Source organism: Gorilla gorilla, chromosome 15, assembly GCF_029281585.2.
Source record: "Gorilla gorilla gorilla isolate KB3781 chromosome 15, NHGRI_mGorGor1-v2.1_pri, whole genome shotgun sequence".
In the NCBI taxonomy this organism is placed as follows: domain Eukaryota; kingdom Metazoa; phylum Chordata; class Mammalia; order Primates; family Hominidae; genus Gorilla; species Gorilla gorilla.
In genome coordinates, this window is record NC_073239.2 from 69,862,373 (window position 1) to 69,887,937 (window position 25,565).

A 25,565-nucleotide genomic window follows, 5' to 3' on the forward strand; every position below is an offset into this window, starting at 1 on the left:
GCATGGTGCATGCCTGTGGTCCCAGCTACTTGGGAGGCTGAGGCAGGAGGACTGTTTGAGCCCAGGAGGTCAAGGATGCAACGAGCTGTGTTCACACCACTGCACTCCAGCCTGGGTGATAGAGCAAGATACTATCTCAAAAAGCAAAAAACAAAACAAAACAGGAAAAGATCTCCCCCCAAAACAACAACAAATATTAAACTGAATGTCAAATGTTAAAAGCATTTCCATTTAAGTCAGGAACAACACAACAACAGTCATCATTACTGCTATTATGCAATACTGTACTAGAGGTTTAATCCAATACCATAAGATAAAGAAATAAGATGTATAAAAATGGGAAAGGAAGAGAGAAAAGTTATTATTTAGAAGAGACATGATTGCTTACATAGAAAATCCAAGAGAAGGCCGGGCATGGTGGCTCATGCCTGCAATCCCAGAACTTTGGGAGGCCGAGGCAGGCGGATCCCCTGAGGTCAAGAGTTCCAGACCAGCCTGGCCCACATGGCAAAACCCCGTCTCTACTAAAAATACAAAAATTAGCCAAGTATGGTGGTGCGCAACTGTAGTCCCAGCTGCTTGGGAGGCTGAGGCAGAAGAAGTACTTGAATCCAGGAGGTGGAGGTTGCAGTGAGTGAAGATACCACCATTGCACTCCAGACTAGGTGACAGAGGGAGACTCTGTCTCAAAATAAATACATAACAAAAAATAAATAAAAATTAAAAAATAAGAAAATCCAAGAGAATCAATAAATTATCAGAATTTATCAAAGAGTTCAGTAAGGTATCAGATATTAGATTATAAGAAAAAAAAAACAGCATTCCTAACAGCAGTATCCAATTAGAAAAAGTATAAAGCCCCTGGAAGAAACCTTTTTTTAAAAAGCACAATATCTTTCTAGACAAAATGTGATTTAAGGGCAATAAAGATTACTTCAACAAAAGGAGACAGATTTTATTCATGAATGGTAAGATCTACATAACATTAATGCATGCATTTCCAATCAATTACTATGGAATTTTCCCTAGAAATTAACAAACTGTTTCAAATTTCATATAGAAACATACAATTCCAAAATCAACCCACGCAATTCTGAAAAACAGCAAAGAAGAGGTACTTGCTCTATCAGATATAGAGATTTATTATGAGGCTACAGACATTCAAATAGTGTACTATCCATGTAAGGACATATAAATGGATCAATGGAAAAGAGAGCATACAAAAACAGATCCACACAACATGGAATTTTGGTTTATGACAGAGCTGACATTATGCTTATGTGGAGAAATAACAGACAATTCAATAAACAGTGTTGGTTAGCATTTTCTCCTAAAATATGCTATACTATATCTCTATTTCACCAAACACACAAAAATAAATTCTAAGCAGATAAAAGCAGTAAACATGAAAAACAAAACTCTAAGAGTACTAGCAGAAAATATAGATGATACCTGTAATTCAAAATAGGAATAGCTTTTTTCAACAATACCCCACAAACACAAACCAATGTTAACTTCTACATGACCAAAAAAGACAAAAATAAAAAGTACATAAAATCAATCATGAACAAAGGTTTATAACAGACCAGGAGAAATTATCTGCAGCACATATTAGAATTTATAAAGAACTACAAATCAATGGTGAAAGATAAAACAAAAGAAGAATGGACGAACAGACATATGTCCACTTGAAAGCCCGCATACAGATGTTTACAGCAGCTTTATTCAAAATGAAGCAACCAAGATATCGTTTGGTGAGTGGATAAACAAGCTGTGACACATCCGGACGATGGAATATTATTTAGCACTAAAAAGAAATGAGCTGGCCGGGCTTGGTGGTTCACGCCTGTAATCCCAGCACTTTGGGAGGCGGAGGTGGGTGGATCGCCTGAGGTCAGGAGTTTGAGACCAGCCTGGCCAACATGATGAAACCCCATCTATACTAAAAATACAAAAATTAGCCCAGTTTGGTGGCAGGTGCCTGTAATCCCAGCTACTTGGGAGGCTGAGGCAGAAGAATTGCTTGAACCCGGGAAGTGGAGGTTGCAGTGAGCCAAAATCACGCCACTGCATTCCAGCCTGGGCAACAGAGCGAGACTCGTCTCAAAAAAAAAAAAAAAAAAGAAGAAGAAAAGAAAAAAAAAAAGAAATAAGCTAACAAGCCACAAAAAAACATGGAGGAAACTTAAATGCCTATTATGAAGTGAAAGAAACCAATATGAAAAGGCTACATACTGTATGAGTCCAAACATATGATATTCTGGAAAGGGCAAAACTAGGTAAAAGGATGAGTGGTGGTGATGAGGAGAGAGGGATGAATAGGCAGAGCACAGAAGATTTTTAGGACAGTCAAACTATTCTGTACAATACCACAACAGTAGATACACTAGTATATATTTTTCCAAGCCCATAGCATGTATAACACCAGAAGTGAACCCTAACATAAACTACTGTCACTGAGTGATAATGGTATGTCAAGGTAGGTTCACCAGTTACAATAAATGTACCACTCTGGTACAGACTTTGAGAGTAGGGAAGGTTGTGCATGTGTGAGGACAGAGGGTATGTGGGAATTCTCTGTACTTTTGCTCAACTTTGCTGTGAACCTACAACTCCTGTAAAAACTACAGTTTATTAATTTCTCAAAAATGGACAAATGATATAAACAATTAAAAAAGGAACTTAGATGTCCAATAATGATTTAAAAACATATTTAGCTTTGTAAACTAAAACGAAATACTGTCTTTTTCTCTTGGAAACAAAAACAACAAAACAGACCATAATCAAATATTAGTGAGGATTTGTGGCAACGGGTTTTCATACATTGCTAGTTGGAATATAAACTGGTATAACCAACTGGGAGACAATTTGACAGTACTCTGAAATGAATTATATATTTAAAACAGCAATTTTACTTCTACTTCTAGGTGGATACTCGAGAGAAATTCTTGCACACACGTACAAAACTTAGTAAGAAAATACCTACGTGGTAATGGCAATAACATATACAGTTTATGGATATATACACACAGAGATGTGTGTGTGTGTGTGTGTGTGTGTGTGTCTGTGTATTTTACAGTACTGGATACACACTGAACTTATGATAGTAGTTGCTTTGTAAAGGGAAGTTAGGATAATGAGACTCAAGAATTTTACCAGTATTACTTTGACTTCAAGTCATATTTGTCATTTGACAAAATGACAAAATATCAACAATTATTAATTCCAGATAATGGGAATTTGGTATTCTTTGTACTTTTCTCTATTTTAATAATAATAATAAAAACCCTGTTTCACTTAAAAAAAAATTTCAAGGGCATTAGATCAAAAAGGCAATGTGAATCTACCTGTATCTCCCCTCCTACATCCCAAATCCCCTGATATGACAGCAAAAGATATTTAAAAATTGTAGGCGGGGAGGGAAGATGAACATCCATAACATTGCTAGGAGACAGGAAACTACAGTAAGAGGGTAAATAAAGAGTGATTCTTGAAGACAGAAAAAAGTTGGTATTGGTTTAAGGGAAGCCACAGCCCAAACTAAACACAAGAAATGGGTGAGGATTCAGACTCCTCCAAGCTCCAAGCCTACAAGCATAAGCAGCAGGCAGGGCTCTGGGTTAAGATGTAGGTAGTCTCAGCACCTCCATACTGTCCACAGGTCAGTGCTTGAGGCATTGCACAGGAGCAGCATTTGCCCACAGGCTCTAGCAGTGAGTGTGGGTGCTGACACCAGCAAGGAAGATTGGGTACTTTGGCGCTAGCCCAACTAAAATATTTTCAAATGTTTTCAGCAATATTTAAAACATTTGAAAATGTTGCAGCATTTGCTCTAAGAGTGAAACAATCTAACTGATCATTAACAGGGAAATGTGGTTATAAATTATACTTGATCTTAGCCAAAAAGGCCAAGAAGTAATTGGATGTAAATTAATAGTACGTCTATACTCTGAATTACAGCTTGAAAGAATGTATAACACATAGAAAGATCTCTAAGACATTACTAAGTTTAAAAAATACATATAAAATGCTCCTATTTATTAAAAAAAATCCGATATGTATGGATAAATAAATGCATAGAAAATCACCAAACTGTCAAGAACGATTACTTAGGGGAAGAGGGAGCTTACTATGTATGTCTATATTCATTGATTCTTTTACAACAGAGTGTATTTATAAATTACTAGTATAATTTAAAATTTTAACATGAATAAAAAACTGCAGTTCTTTATTTGGAATTAAAATATGAGAAGTCACTAAATGTATCTTTAACCAAGAATTTCTCAAATAGGAAAAAATACAGCAGAGTTCTGCACTAGTGGTAGTGACAGCAGTTCACATTTTCTCAGATGGTTGAATACTTCCTGTCATATGACATAACTGGGTCAGCCAAAGTAACCCACATCTCATTTCAGAATGCATAAATAGAAATACTACAGAGATGTTCAAATTGTAGACTGGTGAAGGAAGACAACACTCATAGTCATTTCCTTAGGAGCTGTGTCAGGCCTTCAATGGAGGAAGTGACACAATCTGCCTGAATCACTAAAATCAAATAGTGACTTATGTGAAGGAAACATTGCAAAGCCATGTATGTTCCCCTGAAAACAGTGCCTGTTCCTTTAACCTCTCCATAAAAATAAAGTATTAAATAACAAATATCAGATACAATTCTAGTAAGGAAAGAATCTCTACTAGGTTCTTCCTGTTCCACCTTAACCCAGCATTTATCTTAATATAAAAACTTTAATGAAGTAGAAATTTCACACACATACATATATACACAGATAGTTCAGCCCATGCCCCATCCCTTGGGATAAGCTATGTCAGTCATCGGTCATATGTACATCACATAACTCGTATTTTAAGAAGAATTTATGTAATACTTACTAAAAGTCTTACAGATGTCAGAAACAGCTTTGAAGACTCTATCAGAGAAATTCACTTTCACCTTCACATACTTCATGTTGGGAAGCTGCAGGCGGAGCAGTTTGTGCTGAGGGGTGAACTGAAGCTTAGCATCTGCCTGAATACCATACTTATCTAAGGTCCAATGTGTCTTCAGAAGCCAAGTTCTCTTCTTTTCCCACCAGAGAGCATGGTCAGACCAATCTTTTTTTACATCTATAAGAAAACAAACAATAAACAAACAAATCACTTAAAAATCACCAAGGTGATTTTGAGAAATTAAAAGCAGAAAACTAGATAACTGGATATTTAACAGCAATAATTAATTAACTACTAAGTTACTGTTATGTGACAGGTACAAAAGAAACATTAACAGCTGAGAAAACACGCTCTGTCCTGAAAAGCCAGTACACAAGGCAGCTGAGGCAGAATATATAGGGCAACTAAGAATGTTTGAGTCAACTACAAAATGGGACACATGGATGACAGAGAAAGTACCCTCTTGTTCTCAGAAAACAGAATCCTGAGGGCTAGAATAGGAAGGATTAACAAAGACAAGGAGTTGGTGGGCTTGGAACTCGTCCTGTAGGAATAGACAATAACATTCTGATGAGAAACTGAACAGACTGTGGTTTATGAAGTTGCAGAAATGTGTGAAGGTGAATAAAGGGCGGTGAAAAGATGGGGAACCAAAGTGGACAGAGACCAATATCCTAGGTGAAGAGGAGGAACAGGGAAAATACCCATGAGAAACACTATAACTTAAGAGAAAGCTCTAAAAATAAAAAATAAAAAACTACATTCTGGCCACATGTGCTCTCCCAAATAGATCCCCGAAAATGGATCTAAAGTCACACTGCCCAACATTTTTCTCTGAGCATGTTTTGGTACAAGTATAACAGGAAACATTAATATCTGTTCAACTATTTAACAGCCTTATGCAACTAAATGAAACCAAATAAAGAAAAGAATGTAATTTACACAAGATTTAGCTACCCCCAGATAAGGCAGGTCGTAACAATAAACTTGTAGCAGTAAAATCCAACTTCAACTAGTTATTTATTTACTTATGACTAGGATAGGAAGTTGGTTTTTAAAGCTGCAATCAAAGTAAAGACTTTTGGGATCAACTGTATGTTAAACTTACTAAGTGCCAAAAAAAGGGAAAGTGATGTTTCAAAAAACAAAACAAAACAAAACACACACAAAAAGAACAGGCCCAGCGTGGTGGCTCATGCCTGTAATCCCAGAACTTTGGGAGGCTGAGGCTGGAGGATCGCTTGAGCCCATGAGTTCGAGACCAGCCAAGGCAACTTGGTGAAGTCCCATCTCTACAAATTTTTTTTTTTAATTAGCCAGGCATGGTGGCATGTGCCTGTAGTCCCAGCTACTCAGGATGCTGAGGTAGGAGGATCACTTGAGCCCAGAAGGTCAAGGTTGCAGTGAGCTGTGATGTGAAACTACATTCCAGCCTGGGCAAGGGAGCGAGACTCTGTCTCAAGGAAAACAACAACTTCCAGGGGAAGGAAAAACATATGAATGCTGGGCACAGTGGCTCACGCCTATAATCCCAAAACTTTGGGAGGCTGAGGCGGGCAGATCGCTTGAGCCCAAGAATTCAAGACCAGCCTGGACAATGTGGTGAAACCCCATCTCTACAAAAAATTAGCTGGGCATGGTACATGTGCCTGTAGTCCCTGCTACTCAGGTGGCTGAGGTGGGAAGATTAACTGAACCTGGGAGGTAGATCAAGGCTGCAGTGAGCTGTGATTGCACCACCGTACTCCAGCCTGGGTGACAGAGTGAGATCCTACCTCAAGAAGAAAAAAAAAAAAAAAAGTGAATAATTTTTTGCAAATAAAAATTAAAACTATCATGCTTCTGAGATAAAGCTCATTTTAATATAGTCGTACCTTTAAAAAGAGTTTATCAACTTTAAGACATTTAAAAGTATGTATTCATCTAGAAATTGAAACACACACACACATAACTAGTCTATCCCTAAATAAAAAATCAGATTTCCACATTGATTATATGGCTGAAACACCTTCTACAATGGTGAAATTTACTTGATACAACTGAAGTTCTCATTACGGAAGAAACATGCCACAGGTAGAAAAAGACTTTCAATTCTCCAGACATTAAAAACCTATTTTAATCAGTAAGTACTTTAATGGGAGAATTACGGCTACAGCTACTTGTGATCGTATTACCATTTTGAAATTTCAACATCTGTGGTTTTGGCAAAGTCCTGCCAATCATGTTATTTGAAGTTTGGCAAAAGAATGCATGTAACTGCTATTTTATAACTACTTGCTTAATAGTGATACTTAATTGTATATAATACCCTACACCCTACTTTCTAGCACAGAATTTGCCAACTAACTTTTGGAAACAGAAAATTCTGATCTACCTTATAGAAGACAACCAAGGTTAGATAACTGATCACATATTACTTTTCTTTCCAGGAACAGAAAACTAAGGGCAGAAAAATATAACCTGCAAAGAATGCTGGTAACCAAGTAGAGTTACTGTTGAGCTGAACTGAATGATCGGTAGGTAGTATATATAGCCTGAGCCTCCCTAATGTGAAACTCTGAAATCCAAAATGCTCAGAAACAGGGAAAAAAAAAAGTTTTAGACTTTAGAACATTTCAGATTTCAGATCTTTGGATTAGGAATGCTCAACTGGTAAGTACAATACAAATATTTCAAAATTCAAGATCAGAAACACTCTGGTCTCAAGCTTTCAGATAAGGAATATTCAACCTGTAATACTTTCTTTCTCACATCTAGTGTCAATGTCACCCACTAAGGAAGCTCCATCATATACTCCCCGTGGGGAGGAAAGGAGAAAAAGAGCTGTAAGAGCACTATGAGTCCACCAGCACATGTCACTTGGGTTCAGAAGGCATCCCTGACCTAAGAACTTGGGTGCAAGCAGCTTATTTGTGGGAAGGAAATCCCAGGAAGCACACTTGAGGGGATCAGTGAAAGTGAAATGGGGAGAAAAGCCAACTGGAGGTTCCTCACTGCTGTGAGCACCTGCAGTTCAGTCCTTCAGGGCATGCCTCAGAACTCTCCCACAGAGGAGAAAGATGAGGTATCTCTCCACTTCCTTGTTAAGGGTTACTCCTGGGGCCATTACATGAAAAACTCTTAACACTTCTTGGCTGCCAGCATGGGGCTGGCTGCCCTGCACTCAGGCAGAGCAAGCTCAGAGATCCCTGCACCTAAGGAAAAGAGCTTGTCAGCATGTTGGGGATCTGCCCACCAGGAGTGCAAGTGAACTACAGTGAAACAGGGGGGCCTCCATAGCACCTGTTACAGCCTGAAAGGAATGTTTATTAAATTAAAAAAAAAACAGCTGTTTTATTGTAGAAGGAGGGCAGAAGCAATGCTGCAAAGACATAATAAAAGACAGGCTCAAACAATGTGGCCCCGGAGTAGGTGCTAAAACATAGAGGGCAAAGACACCAACGTGATAAGGAGCTTTTGGGTACAAAATTTACATATGGACACTAATAAAGAGGTACTGTGCCACCAACCACAAAATCTAAAGAGTTTTTATAATGTGAAGTATGAAAAGGACTACTGGTCAAGAACTCGACTTTCCAAGTCAAAACTACATAAATGTGAAGCTGGAGGTTAGCAAACTATGAATGGCCCAAGGACCAAATCCTGCCTTCTGCCTTTTTATGGCTCACTAGCTAAGAACAGTTTTTGTACAGTCATGAGTCACTTAACAAGGGGGATAAGATCTGAGAAATGCGATGTTCGGCAAGTTCACTGTTGTGTGAACATCAACGAGCGTATTCACAAACCTAGACAGTATAGCCTACTACACACCTAGGCTATATGGTATGGCCTCTTGATCCTAGGATACAAACCTGTACATATGTTACTGTACTGAATGCTGTAGGCAACTGCAACACAGTGATAAATATTTGTGTAGCTAAGCATAGAAAAGGTATAGTAAAAATAAGGTATTATTAATCTTATGGGACCACAGTTGTATAGTCTGCTGTAGTTGACTGAAACACTGTTACATGGCTCCTGACTGTATTTTTAACTGGTGGGGGGGGGGGCGGGGGGGGAATCCAAAGAACAGTATTTTACATAATTTTATATAAAGTTCAAATTTCAATGCCCATAAACATTTTTATGAAACACAGCCACACTACTCTGTTCACACATTGTCTATGACTACTTCTGCACCACAACATTAGACACAGACTGCATGGTGGCCCACAAAGCCCAAAAGCCCAAAATACCTACTATCTATACTTAAGAAAAAAGAAAGAAAAGAAAACTTTGCAGGCCCCTGCTGTAAGCAGTGTTATCTTGCACTTAGATAATGGTACAATAAAATCTCAATTTTCCATCAATTAGGCTTCCAACTGTGACCTCAGAAACATATATCTCCCCTGATACTCATTCTTCCCTTTAAAACCTGACCCTCCCCCATGAATTCCACCTCAGTTTCTCATCAAAGGAGCTATCAACCTGCACCCAGCAAGAGAAGGGGATAGGATCCAAAGATTACGTACTGGACATCCTATGAGTGGTCTGTTTACCCACAGAAAAAAAATAAGCTCTCTTACTGACTGGCAATGCTGGTAAAACTAGTCTTTTTTACCCAGAGAAACTAGTGGATGAGTAACAATACAGAAAAAAAATTACACAAAATAAAAGCAGAAATAGGAGACCAGAAAAAAATCAGAAGTATCAATACCACTCATGGCAAAAGATAAAAACAGAAAAGTAGGTGTTCTGACAGCAAAGTAGAAGACAGTGTTAGAAGATGGGTAAGCTGGACTGTGGGGGCTTGTGACTTATGTTCAAATACTGGGCTTTTCAGTAGCATTCCTGAAGACTCAACACACTACCAACCTAGTCAGCACTACTTGCAGAGTAATCACTACTACAGAATAAGAACATCAGACGTGTTGAATTCGTGAATTCAACAAATACCTGTTGAACATGTACTGTGTGCAAGAAGGCACTGTTCTAGTGCTAGAGATATGATGATGAACAAAACAAAGTTCCAGCACCATTGAGGGAGACCAAGGTGGCTAGAGGAGAGGAAATGGAGATCAGCAGGAGGTGGCATCAGAGAGCCAGGCAGGAGCCTTGTAGGTCACAGTGCATGGTTTAGGTGTTACTATGCATGAGATAAGGCCCTAGAGCAGTAGTAGTTTTCTGCCTGATTGGCATTAGAATCATCTGAGCAGCTTTTAAAAAATACTGATGCCTGGCCCCACCCTAAACTAGGGCTATTTTGGTTTGTGAACAGCTGTCTGTATTTTTTTTATGGGCAGATACTCCACCATCTTGGTGACACCTCTCAAACCAAATATATCAGAATCTCTGTGGGTCTAGGAAATGGTTTTAAGCAGGAGTCATTTGTTTCAAAATCATTACTGATAATTTTGAAGAAGTGTGGTGATGGGGGTATGCAAGAGTTCACTCTTGCAAGAGAGTGTGCAAGAAGTTAATGTGAGAGTGGAAATGACAACCATTTCAGTTATAATGGTTGGGAGGTGAGGAAGTACAAATAAGAAATACAGAAAACTTTTCCTGGATATTTTACCGCAGCAAGGAGAATAATAGCGATCAATAGATAGAATAATAGCTGGTAAATACACAGAATAATAGCTGGTAGATAGAAAGGAAATGGCAGACCCAAGGAGTATTTTTAGCTTCATTTTTAAAAAGGGAAAGCTATTACAGCATTATTTTAAAAGTGGCTGAAATGATTTCGTATTTCAGATCATTTATAATTATTTATAATTATCATTCACTAATTTGCCCTTCAGCAGAGTATCACTTCAAAACTTTCTAAAGACCTGACTGAGCCCCCTCAAACAGGCAAAGCAATGTTTTCCCAACTTCCAGAAAATTAGCTCTTTCTTTGGTGCTGGCTTTATATCACACTACCTATCTTATTTTGAAACTAACAGTATCTCCATATCAAGTCACACAATTGGCTCTACTCAGAATATCACAAGAACATACCTATTCTATTCATTAGTAGCAAAAACAAATTGTATACACTGATGGAAATCCTGAGAAAAATGATGGTACACCAACTGAGAAGCATTTGCCCAGGCAAGCATAAAAACTAACTGCACATCAAAAAGCACTTAAAGGCCAGGAGCGGTGGCTCACACCTGTAATCCCAGTATGTTGGGAGGCCAAGGTGGGCAAATCACTTGAGGTCAGAAGTTGGAGTTGGAGACCAGCCTGGCCAATATGGTGAAACCCCATCTCTACTAAAAATACAAAAATTAGCTGGGCCTGTTGGTGCACACCTGCATTCCCAGCTACTTGGGAAGGCTGAGGCAGGAGAATGGCTTGCACCCAGGAGGCAGAGGTTGCAGTGAACCAAGATTGTGCCATTGCACTCCAGCCTGGGCAACACAGTAAGACTCTGTCTCAAAAAAAAAAAAAAAAGCACTTAACTGCACAAATTGTGTATATAGGTGTGTGTGTGAAGTAGTTTATCTCGATGCAGTAACTCTTTTTTCATTTGAGATGGAGTCTTGCTCTGTTGCCCAGGCTGGAGAGCAGTGATGTGATCTCAACTCATTGCAACCTCCACTTCCCGGGTTCAAGTGATTCTCCTGCCTCAGCCTCTGGAGTAGCTGGGACTACAGACAGGCACCACCACACCCAGTACAGCTAATTTTTGTATTTTTAGTAGAGGCTGGGTTTCACTATGTCGGCCAGGCTGGTCTTGAATTCCTGACCTCAAGTGATCCACCCCCCTTGGCCTCCCAAAGTGCTGGGATTACAGGCACGAGCCACCGCGCCCGGCACAGATGCAGTAACTCTTGAAAGCACTTGGTTATCTAGTGTATTATGGCACAGCTTGTCTCTAAAGTGGCAAGTTAAATCATAACAGACTATGCAACTGTAACTTGAAAAACCCACTATGTGCAGAACAGATTTCAGACATCAACACACATTGAAGCTTTCCTCTAGCTAAAGACTGAGTAGAAGCATGAACACATTATGATGACTTTAAAAGGAAAATGGTTATCTACAAATACTTATAAATAATGGCAAGCAAATGAAAATACTACTGGATCACTACAGTAGTGGTTTAGTTTTCTGTGTGGCATCAAAATCCATAATGAAATAACTGTTGAAATTCCCTGAATTTGCATAAACTAAAGCTTTGGAAAACTTTCCATACAGGAACTCCCTTACACGTTCTAATCTAGACTCTGGACTATGTTCTAAATAAACATTTCTGCTTTCCAGAATGGCAGGCTTGGTATTTCAAACATTAGATGACCAAATGCAACACACACACACACACACACACACACACACACACACACACACACACACTCTCAGCCTGGCACTTGGCCAGAAGTTAGCAAACATCACCGGAGTAGATTCATTCATCTGCATTATAAAACCATTCAAGGCATAGACTACGCTCAAAAACTTGCTCTGAGAGTCCATTTCTCCAAGGTCATGATTTTCAGTTATCCTCCAGGTACAGGCCAACTTTTATTCAGTATATCTTATATTTTAAATTTTGACATTAAACTTTCAGAAGTAACCCATCACAAATACAAGCTTTCTCAAAAAGGCTCGGGGGTGGGAGGTGGGGGGGAAAAAGTTGTACTATTATGAAGCCATCACTTGTTTTCCTTCTCTGGGGAAGAAAAGGGATTTTATGATTTACTTATAAATTTGGCTTGTTTAGTAATCCTTTTAAGTCAAGAACTACTTATAGTTTACTATACCTAGCAAAATTCTAACTTCTATAATAAATTTTAGTAAAATATGTTAATTCTTCAAAACATTTTGCCAGCATTCTGGAAAGAATTATTTCTGTCTCCCTCCTCCCTTATTTAACAGATCCCATCACACCGTATCACGTGCACATAACAGTATCTGACAGACACTCAAACTCCTATCACTAACACTGCAAATTGCTACAACATTGACTGAATCAACAAAAATATCCTCCCTCAACTGTAACAGAATGCTCCTCAAATTCAGTAAGTGGTCGTACACTTGCTTTACAAATAAACATCTGTGTATTCTAAGGAACAGAAGGCTTGGGTTTCTCATCATTAGAGGCTGAGTAAATATTGCTTAGTCTACCAAACAGCTTTTGGTATCACAGTGCTCTCCCACTCCATGAGTCACCAAAAAGAAAAAAAAGAAAAAAATACATATTTCAAAGCTTTTTGCTAGAGAAAATATTATGCCCCACTTTATGCAATTCCAGCTCGCTTACACTCTAGAAAATATGAGCGCAGAGAAGGGAGACATTATTGAAAACATCCTATTTAATGTTTTCCTAATAAGATTACCAATTCCTACTTGACTGTTTTGATACAGGCTACTAAGACGCAATTATTGGCCAGGCTCACGCCTGTAATCCCAACACTTTGGGAGGTTTGAGGTGGGTGGGTGGCTTGAGCCCAAGCGTTCAAGGCCAGCCTGGGCAACATAGCAAAACCTCATCTCTATTAAAAAAAAAAAAAAAAAAAATCCAGGCATGGTGGCCTGTGCCTGTGGTCCTAGCTACCTGGAGGCTGAGGTGGGAGGACCCCTTGACTCTGGGTGGTCAAGGATGCATAGAAAGTTGATCAAATCCCACTCCTGTTATTTCTGCACGGGAGCTGGAGCCTATGCCTTACCACACATCCATGGACATGCCCCAGGTTTGACTTGGGCCTTCAAACTTTGCACAGTGGCTGCTACTAACTTTTTGAGATAATATTCAGATTCCTGGAGACTCAGTTCTGCCTCATCTAAACCACCAGAGACCAAACAAAGACCAGCCCAATACCTCTTGGACTTTATTTAATGCCATAAGGTTGTCAGACTAAAGAGAAAAACAAAGTAATTCTTTTAAAAAAAAAAAGAAAGTTGATCAAATAACTTACTTTTTCTTACCTTAAGTAACCACATCTTAAAAATAAGTAAGCAACTTAGAGTTTGGAATGAAAAGGAGGTTAAAATATTACTTTTAGGGAGGATAAATTTCTAGTTGCATATTTTTAAAGTACTAATTCAGGAAAGAAATGCAAAATTTGTTTAGTATTCTCACATGTCCATAAACTAGAAGCAAAGTTTACATTAGATAATCTTTGCTAAGGCAACATGTCATTGTGACTTATAAGCACAGATAACTTTTCTGGGCACGTGACTTATTTCTGATAAATATATACTTTTGTACTCTGCTAATACTGTAATTCTCTGTACTGTTTACTTTTGTTTTAGGATCCTCTTGAGCCCCAAATGAGATATAACTATTACCATAATCAAGAGTTGACTGGAGGTAAAGAACACTACAATCCCAGTGTTCTAGTGACAAAGCCACTAAAGAAGCTGGTTCTGACCTACTGTAAGCAAGCCATGCAGACTCAACAGACCAGAAAACGTCCTTCTCCTGCTTTTCAGGCTACTTGCTCATACCATTTACCTATACCACTGAGTTGCTCATCTATTAAACTTAGAGGACTTTTCCCTCTTTCATTTCATAGCCAGGCAGACTGCCCAAGACACCCTTGGGGAAACCTACTATTTTTTTTTCTGTCTACCACTGTATTTCGAACTTCTCACACTTCTGAGAATCCTCCTCCTTCTCAGTAGACAACCATGGATTCTGCTGCAGAAAACACAGAAGCCATCAGATTCAAACTCTTTCACCTTCACGCCAAACCATCTATAAGCCTTCTTAAATTTGTACCCAGATGGGCCTCCTGTCTTTGTGTTAACATGAAAAAGTGTCTCTTCCTGTCTATCTAAAGCCAATCCCACCTCCTACGCTCTGCTGCCCTTCCCATCTTCTAGGAACCACGTGCTTCTTTCCTTACGTTGGCTCTCCAGGTGTCTCATCCATTCTCATGGCTTTAAAAGACACTTATTTTCGTCACTGGTGTCAGCAGCCCAACCTTCTACTCAGACCGCCAGCCTATACACCCTACTGCCTATCTCACATCTCTTCTTGATGTCCCACAGATAACTCAATTTATCTAAAATGTAACACAATTTTTTTCTTATCCCTACTCTTATTATACTAATTAGCACCAACCATCAACCCAGTTGCTCAAGCTAGGAATCTGAAAGTCATTGATTTTCGCTTTCCCTCATTCCTTACATTTATCGGCAAACTGTCAAATCCACTTCCAAAAATCTCCACTCCAGTCTCCACTGGCACCACCCTATTTCAGGCTGCCATCATCTCTTGCACTGACTACTGCCACAGCCTCCTAACTGGTCTCCTTCATTCCATTCAGCACTTTGCATAAAACAGCCAGAGTCATCTATTCAGCACTTTCATGCCATTCCCCTGCTGAAAATCCTTTGCAACTGCTTCTAACTGCACTTAAATAAAATCCAAATGCCGTATCAAGTCTACAAAGCCCCACACAATACGGCCTATCTACTCCTCCAAATTTATCCTGTGCTACTCGCTACTCTTCCTTTGCTCCAGCCACACTGGCCTTTTTTAGTTCTAAGAATCATATAACTAAGCTCTTTCCTGCCGCAGTGCCCTTGTACATGCTACTCCACTTCTGGAATGTCTAACTCTCTCTCATCTTCCAGGTTTTAGCATTAATTCCATATTCTTAGAGAAGCCTTTTTTAGCTACCCTAGCCCTCCAATGTCCTATGTCCCTCCATACTGTTGTATTTCAGTATCCTGTGATATCACTGATCAAAATTTATATTCATTTTGTTTGTTGTTGGTGGGTGGGGGAGGAGGGTGCTATCTTTCTTTCCTAATAGATTATAAACTGTCTAAGAAGACAAAGGCAATGTCTATTTTGATTACCATTGTATTTTCAGCACCTAGCACAGTGCTGGGCAGGCAAGAAATATTTAACAAATGAATTAATCCTCCTTTTGAAAATTTTAAAGATCTCTCATTACTCAAAACAATCTCAACAAGAAACTTATTTTTAAACCATCAATAAAAGTAAATACAAGTTTTACTAATTTATAATTAGTAAAATTATAATTTACTAATACAAGTTGTATGTCTGAAGAATCCATTTTATCTTCAACTTCAGAATTAAAATATACTTCAATACTAACTAGAAGAGTGGTAGAGATTCCCCTAGAAAAAGGAAATAAAACTGAACAGACATCCTGTTCTCTCTCACATCTTCTAAAAAGAATGAATTTCTTTGCTCAAGACAATCTCTATTGTGCAAAGTGTTTATGTTCCAAAAGTCCACTTGTAAGTCTGAGAATTCAGATTCATCACAGAAAAACACTACATAAATAGTTAGGTTCCAAATCATACAATAAATTACCCAACCAAAAATAACCTGACCTATATGACTAGCAACACTCTACCTTACCAACTGTATCATAAAGCCTTTTGCAGAATGTTTCAACTTGAGAAGTAAGAAAAACTGCAGGCAATGGCACCTGCAGAGAGTGAGTTGGATGGGGTAAGAAAGGGAATGCTGCTGCCAAGTTGTGAGGGAGACAATGGCTTCCTGAGGAATATCAAATTGTAGGGCACCTGGCTACTCCCTAGTCATCTTTCCCAGAATACCAAGATTTAACCTATTTCCAGTTTCCCAGATACAATTTGTTGTTGTCTTAGGCCTGCGTTTCTTTTCTCTACTAAACGATGACAATAGAAGAGTTTTTAACTTGCTTTCCTTTCCAATGCCTGAAACTCTTCTGATGTTTCTACTGAGACTCTATTGCCAATAATGTGTAAAGACAGGGCCTATAAGTAAAATTAATGCTTAAGTTTGTAAAAACGATGTTTATAATATTATCCCTAATATTGATTGAAATGTAAAGGACACTAGACATTAATCTCAGTATTCAATCATACACTGTCTTTACTCTCGACCCCTTTAGGTCTTTCTCCTCCCAAACTTCTCTTTCAATTTTAGAGTTGGGGATCATGGGGCATCCTGCTTTTAGGATGTCCCCTCCTGTTCTGATCTCTTTAGTCACTCAGACCTTTAAAAAGCGAAAGAGGAGGCAAATGGATGAAGAGTGTGGCTCTTCAGGTGTATAATCAATGCACTAATTAATAAATACTTTCCAAGTAACTATCATATGCCAGGCACTAAGTTGGGCAATGGAAAATAAAAATTAATAAGAATTACCATCCCAGTGGCACTTACAGTCCAAGTGAGAGACACAGACAAGTAAAATGAGCTAAAAATATAAAAGAACAAAATGTCACAGAGGCAACCAACATTAAACGTGAAAGATTAATTAGGTTAACATGGCATTTTTACCTGGGTCTTAAAAGATGTGGGAGTTCAAATGTGCTAAGAGAAACCATCCTGTAGACAATGGAGGCTCTCAGATTGTTTTATTAACATAATTTTGATTTGATTATGAAGCATAAATTAGAGTCTGGCAGAAAATTTACCGCAATATTCTAGAGAGCAGGGCCTGACATAAGGCAGAAGGTGAAGAGAAGGAGGCAAATATGAGGGAGTTGTCTAAGCTAGAATCATGGGTCTCAAGGACACTGATTTCAGATGAGAGAGGACAGCTGGAAGGTGAAGAGGGGAAGCTAGAAAGCTCCTAGCTTGATAATTAAATGGATGATAATAATAGCACTAAGATTTGTTTACTGAACATTTAGTATGTACCAAGCACTTAACACATTCTCATTTAATTCCCACAAAAAATGTTAAAAGGGGCGGGGTGGCTCACGCCTGTAATCCCAGCAACTCCGGGAGGATGAAACAGGCGGATCACGAGGTCAGGAGATAGAGACCATTCTGGCTAACACGGTGAAACCCTGTCTCTACTAAAAATACAAAAAATTAGCTGGGTGTGGTAGCACACGCCTGTAGTCCCAGCTACTCGGGAGGCTAAGGCAGGAGAATCACCTGAACCTGGGAGGCAGAGGTTGCAGTGAGCCCAGATCGTGCCACTGCACTCCAGCCTAGGCGACAGAGCGAGACGCCATCTCAAAAAAGAAAAAGAAAAAAATGTTAAAAGGTAAATACTATTATAATCTCTTTGTTTTATAGATGAGAAAACGGGGGGTGGAGCCAAAGGACAGAGAAGTTACATAACTTGGCCAAAGTTCATAAAGTTAGCATATGTAGGAATTAGGATTTGACTCTAGATGAGTATGATTTCAGAGGTGGCACTCTTAAATAACATGCCATTAGCTAAGATAAAGTTACGCAGAAGAGAAGCAAGTCTGGGTATGTTGAATATGAGGACAAAAGACTAATGTTAAGACTCATTTACATTTCACAGTAAAATCCTGATGATTATCCTGCACATCTCTTAAGGAAATAGGTATTTAGGAGAAAGAAGATAGAACATCCACAAGGAGGCAAAGAGATTATTAAATAAAGGAATATTTTTATTATGCATGTCTTTCACTGATTTAATAATGGCAACCACAGACAAACTCAAAAAGGTTATGGTTAGCAGCCATATAACTACTTGAAGAATGCATATACTAATATGCAAAATTAAACAGATTTTGAAACAACCAAAGAACACAAATGGCTATGAATGCAAAAAAGCAATTAAGAAAAATAATAACAATAATGTACTCACTTTTGGTTTTATACTAGAAATTAAGACTTCTACTGTCCAAAAATAATTGGAATAACTTCTGAGTCATTCCTCTCTTCCTTAAGACTGTTCATTGGTAATTAGATTATTCTAGAAAGACCAGAAGTGAATTCCTAAATTACTCTTAATCTATTTCTAGAGGGACAACCCTCCCTTCTAAAACTACTCTGTATTCTAGAGGAAAAGAATTCTCAACAGTGCAATCTACAACACTATCATCCAGGACCTAACTTAAGTTTTTATAATATGAGTTTCCACAACCATGAAAAACAGGAAAAGAATACCCAACATATACTTTTGAACTCTGCTGGATCTTATTCTCTCATATAGAGTTATTATTCATCAACAAAATGTAAAACAACAAAGAAATGAACAAAAAAAAACACTGGCGATGAAGCATACAAATATTTCCTCCCTATACTTCTGCCCCACCCCATCCAGCAAAGTAAGGAAAGGCCTACACCAAGATCACAGAACAGTCATTATAGTAATCTAATCCTTATATCTTTGAAATTAGATAATATATATCTCTACAAGTTGTATTTTACTTTTTCCTCTCCCTCAGCTTTTCTTTCCATCCAAGTATTACGGAGTCTATCCCTTAAGCAGCTGTGAATTTGTTCCTTCCTTTCCTTTTACATTGCCTTAGTTCAGGTCCCCAACATCTCTACCCTGAATTACTGTAACACCACTTTCTACAACACTATCCAGAGTTGTCTCTTAAAATGCAAACTTGATCAGTTTATTTGTCCACTTAAAAACTTTCCAAGTCTGGGCCAGGCACAGTGGCTCACGCTTGTAATCCCAGCACTTTGGGAGGCTGAGGTGGGGGGGTAATCACCTAAGGTCGGGAGTTCGAGACCAGCCTGACCAACATGGAGAAACCTCGTCTCTACTAAACATACAAAATTAGCCGGGCATGGTGGCACATGCCTGTAATCCCAGCTACTTGGGAGGCTGAAGCAGAAGAATTGCTTGAACACTGGAGGTGGAGGTTGTGGTGAGCCGAGATTGCGCCATTGCACTCCAGCCTGGGCAACAAGAGCAAAACTCCGTCTCAAACAAAAAAAAAAAAAAAAGGAAAAGAAAAAAACCCCAAAACTTTCCAAGTCTGTTACTGAAGTATCTTATAATCCGTTAACAGGTTCCACAAATCTTTGCCCCACATTGCCTTCTTCTAGTAGCTCTTACCACACCCAGATGCAGCTTTTGTTCTGGCCTAGTTTGTGGAACAAGCTGGTGTTTCAGATCTCCTTGATAGGCACCTTTTCCTTTCCCCCTTTATCAAACTGGCAAAATCATGCACCAGTACCAGCTCAAATATTACCACCTCTGAATCTTCACTGACCCACCTGTCAAAGCAGCAAAGTATACCTTAGCACTTTGAATGATATAATTCATTTATGTAACTAATTTCCCCACTAGATTAAGAGTCTTTTTTTATCCTGTGTCTCAAAAGCAGAGACCAGAACTAATAAATATTTATAAACTACTACTTGTAATATACAAATATTTGTAATATACAGGCAGCATGTAAAGCAATCTTAATAATCAATTGAAAAATTATAATTCCAAGATAAAAGTTCATGTTAAACATTAAAAACTCTTACTGTTGATTATAAATGTACATACGGAAATGGAAAAAATAGCAAAACTAGTGTTTATTTAGTGTACTGTAATTAAAACATTAAAAACATTGAGAAGTGTTACTTTTCTTTGTGAAAACAAGAATAGCTTAAATAGTGCTTGTCTTCTAATATATAACTTACGATGTGGAGCAAGTATCTTTTATGCCTTGGCAAGCTGTCACACTCCTTCCTAAGTCTGGATCAACTTAAAACATTTTGTCCTTTGCTCTTTCAGTATCATGAAATATCTCTGACAGCTCCTTCAGTATGCAGAGTTTTTGCTAGTGTCACTTCCTCTGGGACATCTTCATCCTTTTTGTCATACCACTTGTACCATGTATGCAAGTTTACCTTCACTAAATTCCTTTGGCTGTATATCTATAGTCTTTCAAATGGTGAAAGCATCCACATTTCCATGGTGAGCTACTTCTTCTTTAACTCCATTTATATTTGATTCAACTATCACTTCTAGTATTTCATGATCACTTTTTGTTAATTCATTGCAGTTTTATCTCTGTTGGTCAACTCTTTCAATTATCCATTTTTGTAAAACATCATGAGTTTCTCATGGGGGACAGAGAGGCAACACTAACACTTCTGTGTGTGAACTGTATGCACAGTGGCCAATCATAGATAGACTTTGAAATAAGTGACATGACTTGTCACTGACTGTGATGAGCTTCTGTTATTTACATAGTGCTTTGTGGACTGAAGAGTTAGCCAGCAAGTTTTGTACTTTATGCAGTTACATCTTAGTTAATGTATAAAGTTAAAAGATAAAGTATGGTGGCAACTAAAATGTGAGCCATGTTGTTAGACAATTAGTGTTATTTAATAACTAAACGTGCAAATTGCAACTGTCCAAAGTGCTGTTTTCAAAAATGTCTGATATGTCATTTTAAAAAAAAAGTTTTTAATCTGCTAGCAGAAGCTGTAAACTTCAAAGTTTATATACTATTCAAACTGCAAACATATTTCAATTAAGGTACCCCATTCCATTTCAGGTTAAGGAAATTATTTTACATTAAGGCTCCAATGGCTAACTGAGGCAGTGTCAAATTATGGGAAACATTTAGAAACTGCTAAGGACTAAATGTTTGTGTCCCCCCAAATTCATATGTTGAAATCCTAATCCCCAATATGATGGTATCTGAAGATGGGGCCTTGGGGAGGAAAATCAAGTCATGGAGGTGGAGTGCTTCTGGTGGAACTGGTATCCTTAGAAGAAGAGACAGAAGACAGCTGGTTTCCTATCTCTCCTTCTTTCCCCCTCCATGTGAGGAAACCAGGAATAGGGTCCTCACTAGAAACCAACCATGCTGACATCCTGATCTTAGATCTGGCAGCCTCCAGAACTGTGAGAAATAAGCGCTTACTGTTTAAGCCACCCAGGATATGTTATTTGTTATGGCAGCCCAAGCAGACTAAGACAGAAACTAAACCTCTAACGAAAAGTGACAAATTGCAATTTCTTCTACATAGCTAGTTGAAAACTGGGGAATTCACTCTTCAAAATAAAGAGATCAACTAAGTTTACAAATAGTCTTTAGAAGTTACGAATCTGAAATAATGTCTATCAATTTCAATCTATTATCTGATACTATAAGACATACTAACTCAAAGCAGTTAAGTTTTTTCAGATCACATAAGCCATGCAAGCAGTTACAGAATGCACAAACAGAAAGTATGCCAATTATTCATTTCCAGAGGGTGGGTAACTTTCTATCCAATCCTGAAGGCTGGCTTACTGCTAATTTGGTTCAACCTGGCTTCATTCCTAGAAGACAGGGCTCGGAGTCCAAGCAATGAAAAGGTCTGACAAATTCTAAGAGAGTACCATCAGGACAAAATTCACCAGTTAGTATTGGACTTAGAGAAGTATTAGTTGTGTTTGTGTTTTAAATGTGATCAATGACACTAGCTATTCTAAAGTTCAAAAGAAAAGCAATTTAGTAAGAATATTTAATTGGCTTTTACGTTGTAAGCTTATCTCAGAAAATATTAACAAATTCTAATATAAAACTTCAATGTATACTGGAAAAATTATTTCTGGAAATCCAAGAGGATTATCATTGCTTACACCTTATCTGCAAGTTATTTTATATGAAACTGATGAATTTCCAATGTGTAAAAATCTGATGTCTCCCCCTATTTAAAGTCTTTTATGGGCATCTCACAGCTCTGGGGATAATGCTAAATCTTTTAAACCTGGTTCAGAAAGCACTTTAGCATTATTTCTTCTTGAGCCTCATGTCAAGCCACTGGTTCCCTAGGATTGCTCCCCCATCATCACCAGACTTCTTTCAGTTCTTCAACTGGCCACACTCCCTTGCTCCACTTCCCATGCTGGGAATTCTCATCCTCTTCCCAGCCTGTTGTTCTGTCATCCTATCCCTTACCCACATCTCCTCCCATTTTTTGCCTGGCTAATTCCTACTCTCAGATCTCAGCTTAAAAGTCATTTCCCTCCCTCCACAAATCCTATCCTATATGCTAGGTTCCAGTTGCCCAGTACAGAATCCTATAACTATTTCAATTACCATAATACTCACTACATTATAGTAATTACTATTTAAGGATTGTCTTTAGGTCGGGAGCAGTGGCTCATGCTTGTAATCCCAACACTCTGGGAGGCTGAGGTGGGCGGATCACCTGAGGTCAGGAGTTGGAGACCAGCCTGGCCAACATGGTGAAACCCCATCTCTACTAAAAAAAAATACAAAAAAATTAGCCAGGCATGGTGGTGCGTGCCTGTAATCCCAGCTACTCAGGAGGCTGAGGCACGAGAATTGCTTGAACCCTGGAGGTGGAGGTTGCAGTGACCTTAGATCGTGCCACTGCACTCTAACCTGGGCAACAAAGCAAGACTCTGTCTTAAAATAATAATAATAATAATAATAATAATAATAATAATGATAATAATAAAGACTGTCTTTACCTTACGACTGCAAATAGAGTGAGGGTAAGGAATGAGTTAATTTTGTTCACCCCAGTTTGTAGTATAGTCTCTGGCATCCAATAGGCTCTCATTTATAAATATTAAGTGGATAAGTTAAGGAATAACAGAATATCATTTCACAGTTACCTATGTCTTTCTTCTCTATAAGCTTTTCTTCTATTTCTCTAAGCTAGTCTATAATACACCATGAACACTGCAATCCCCAACCTGGAATGCCTTTCTTCCTAACTTTCCACCCTGTCTCTCTTTAAATAAGGCCAGTTATTACTCATGACTCTAAATCTCTGTCTTCCTGTATTCAAGGGCTACTTATTTGGCACTTCTCAATCAGATCATTGACTCAAAGTGATTTTCTTGTTTCACTTTGTTACTAGCAAGTTGCTCATATTGAGAGCCGGGACTATGCCTCACCATATAATAGTTGGCTCTCCGTAAATGTTTGTTGCTGCTACTACAGTCCAGTTCATGTACCTTATATTCCCACACGTCTCATGTTATATACCTCTATAACCTACCAAAAATAGAGCATGAATGTATAGAATCATCTCTATGCTGGAATGTTTACACATCAATGTCCCATCTCACCTAAGGGCCTTCTTTGCTATTTTAAGTTCTGTAAGGAATTTACCGCCCAAACTCATTGAGGATCCTCAATAAATTTACTGCCCAAATTCCAAAAGGATCCTCAATAAAACAATTATTAGTCTAACTACTACTTACTATGTGCCAAGAACTGCTCTAAGTGCTTTACACATGTGTATGCATTTAATCCTTACGACAACCCTAAGTGGTAAGATTACTACCCTTATTTTGCTTATAAGGAAACTAAGTTGCAAAGATGTTAAATAACGTGGCACAGGGTCACAAAGCTTGTAAGTAGTGAAGCTGGTATTCAAACCCAGTCAGTGACTTCAAGGAATGTATTCGGACACTTCACAACCACTAAACAGAATTTACAAAGGCAAGAAAATCTTTTAAAATGGTTTCAGCAAGAGATTAAATAAGAAGGGGTTTATGGTTAAATACTACATAAATAAAACGAAAACAAAGCAATCAGAATACTGAAAACCACAGTTGAAATTTATATTTTAAGTTTACATGGTATTTGAAGGATAACTGTAGATTACATTTTATTGAGCTCTTAGTATAGTCATTCTACTAATTATCAGGAATTGTTAATCCTTTAAATACCATATTTAGTCAATACATTAGCCCCCAAAACAAGTAAACTAAAGCTAAGTGAGATTAAATAATCAGAAGTTAAAATAACTTGCCCAAAGTCATATGTAACCAATAAGTTGGCCACATCTTAGAGTAAGTTCTTAGTCACTAACAAAGTTCACTTATTTAGTTTTTTTTGAGACACAGTCTCACTCTGTCACCCAGGCTGGAGTACAGTGGTGCGATCTCGGCTCACTGCAACCTCCACCTCCCAGGTTCAAGTGATTCTCCTGCCTCAGCCTCCCAAGTAACTGAGACTATAGGCATGAACCACCACACCCAGCTAATTTTTGTATTTTTAGTAGAGTCAGGGTTTCGCCATGTTGGCTGGGCTGGTCTCCAACTCTGGCCTCAAGTGATCTGCCCATCTTGGCCTCCCTAAGTGCTGTAAAATTCACTTTTTAAAGAAGGTATTTGTCTAACCAGAATATTGAATTTATGGAAACACTCCCTATCTTAGCATAGTGAGTCTATAATTTTGTATATGTGGAAGCATAAAATCTGCTTCTAGATGATCTTCATACTTTAATTCTTTATCGTATTACTAATAATGATGCAAAGTAGCACAATAAACTTAAAATCAATTCCTAATATGGTAAAGAGTATGTCAGACCTATTTGGCTTCTGGCTGGGTGTGGTGGCTCACGTCTGTAATCCCAGCATTTTGGGAGGCAGATGTGGGTGGATCACTTGAGGTTAGGAATTCAAGACCAGCCTGGCCAACATGGTGAAACCCCATCTCTACTAAAAAAAAAAAAAAAAAAAAAAATACAACAATTAGCAGGGCATGGTGGTGCGTGCCTGTAATCCCAGCCCCTGGCTGGGGCACTAGAATTGCTTGAACCTGGGAGGTGAAGGTTGCAGTGAGCTGACAGCAAGCACATCACTGCACTCCAGCCTGGACGACAGAGTGAGACTATGGTCTCAAAAAAAAAAAAAAAAAAAACCAAAGAACTATTTGGCTTCCTTTTAAAAGGCACATTCTCAATCTTTTATAATACTGTTATTTATCTGGCTCAGCATAGGGAGAAAATCTACAAACACTAAAATAGCTGGAACTGTAATTATCATCATAGCTACATTTACAAAAACTATTCTAAATACTTCATGTGTATTAACTAACACAATCCTTATAATAATCCAAAGATACTGTTATTATCCTCATTTTCCAGATGAGGAACCAGAGGCACAGACAGGTCACACAGCCCAAGGTCATACAGCTAGTATATGGTCAAGTCAGGATTCTGACATGGGTGGGCTGCCTCTCAGTCTATGCTCCATACCAAG

The 25,565-nt window shown here is 38.4% G+C and overlaps 1 protein-coding gene across 4 annotated transcripts in view; it reads right to left on the reverse strand.

The window, feature by feature from the left end:
• FERMT2 (FERM domain containing kindlin 2) overlaps positions 1–25,565 on the reverse strand; it is a 94,206-nt gene that overhangs the window by 57,278 nt on the left and 11,363 nt on the right. For all 4 annotated transcript variants that reach the window (XM_019010054.4, XM_019010053.4, XM_019010052.4 and 1 more), the window contains exon 3: positions 4,891–5,124. In XM_019010054.4, coding sequence (XP_018865599.1) covers positions 4,891–5,124 — 234 coding nt within the window. The remainder of the gene's footprint in view (positions 1–4,890; positions 5,125–25,565) is intronic.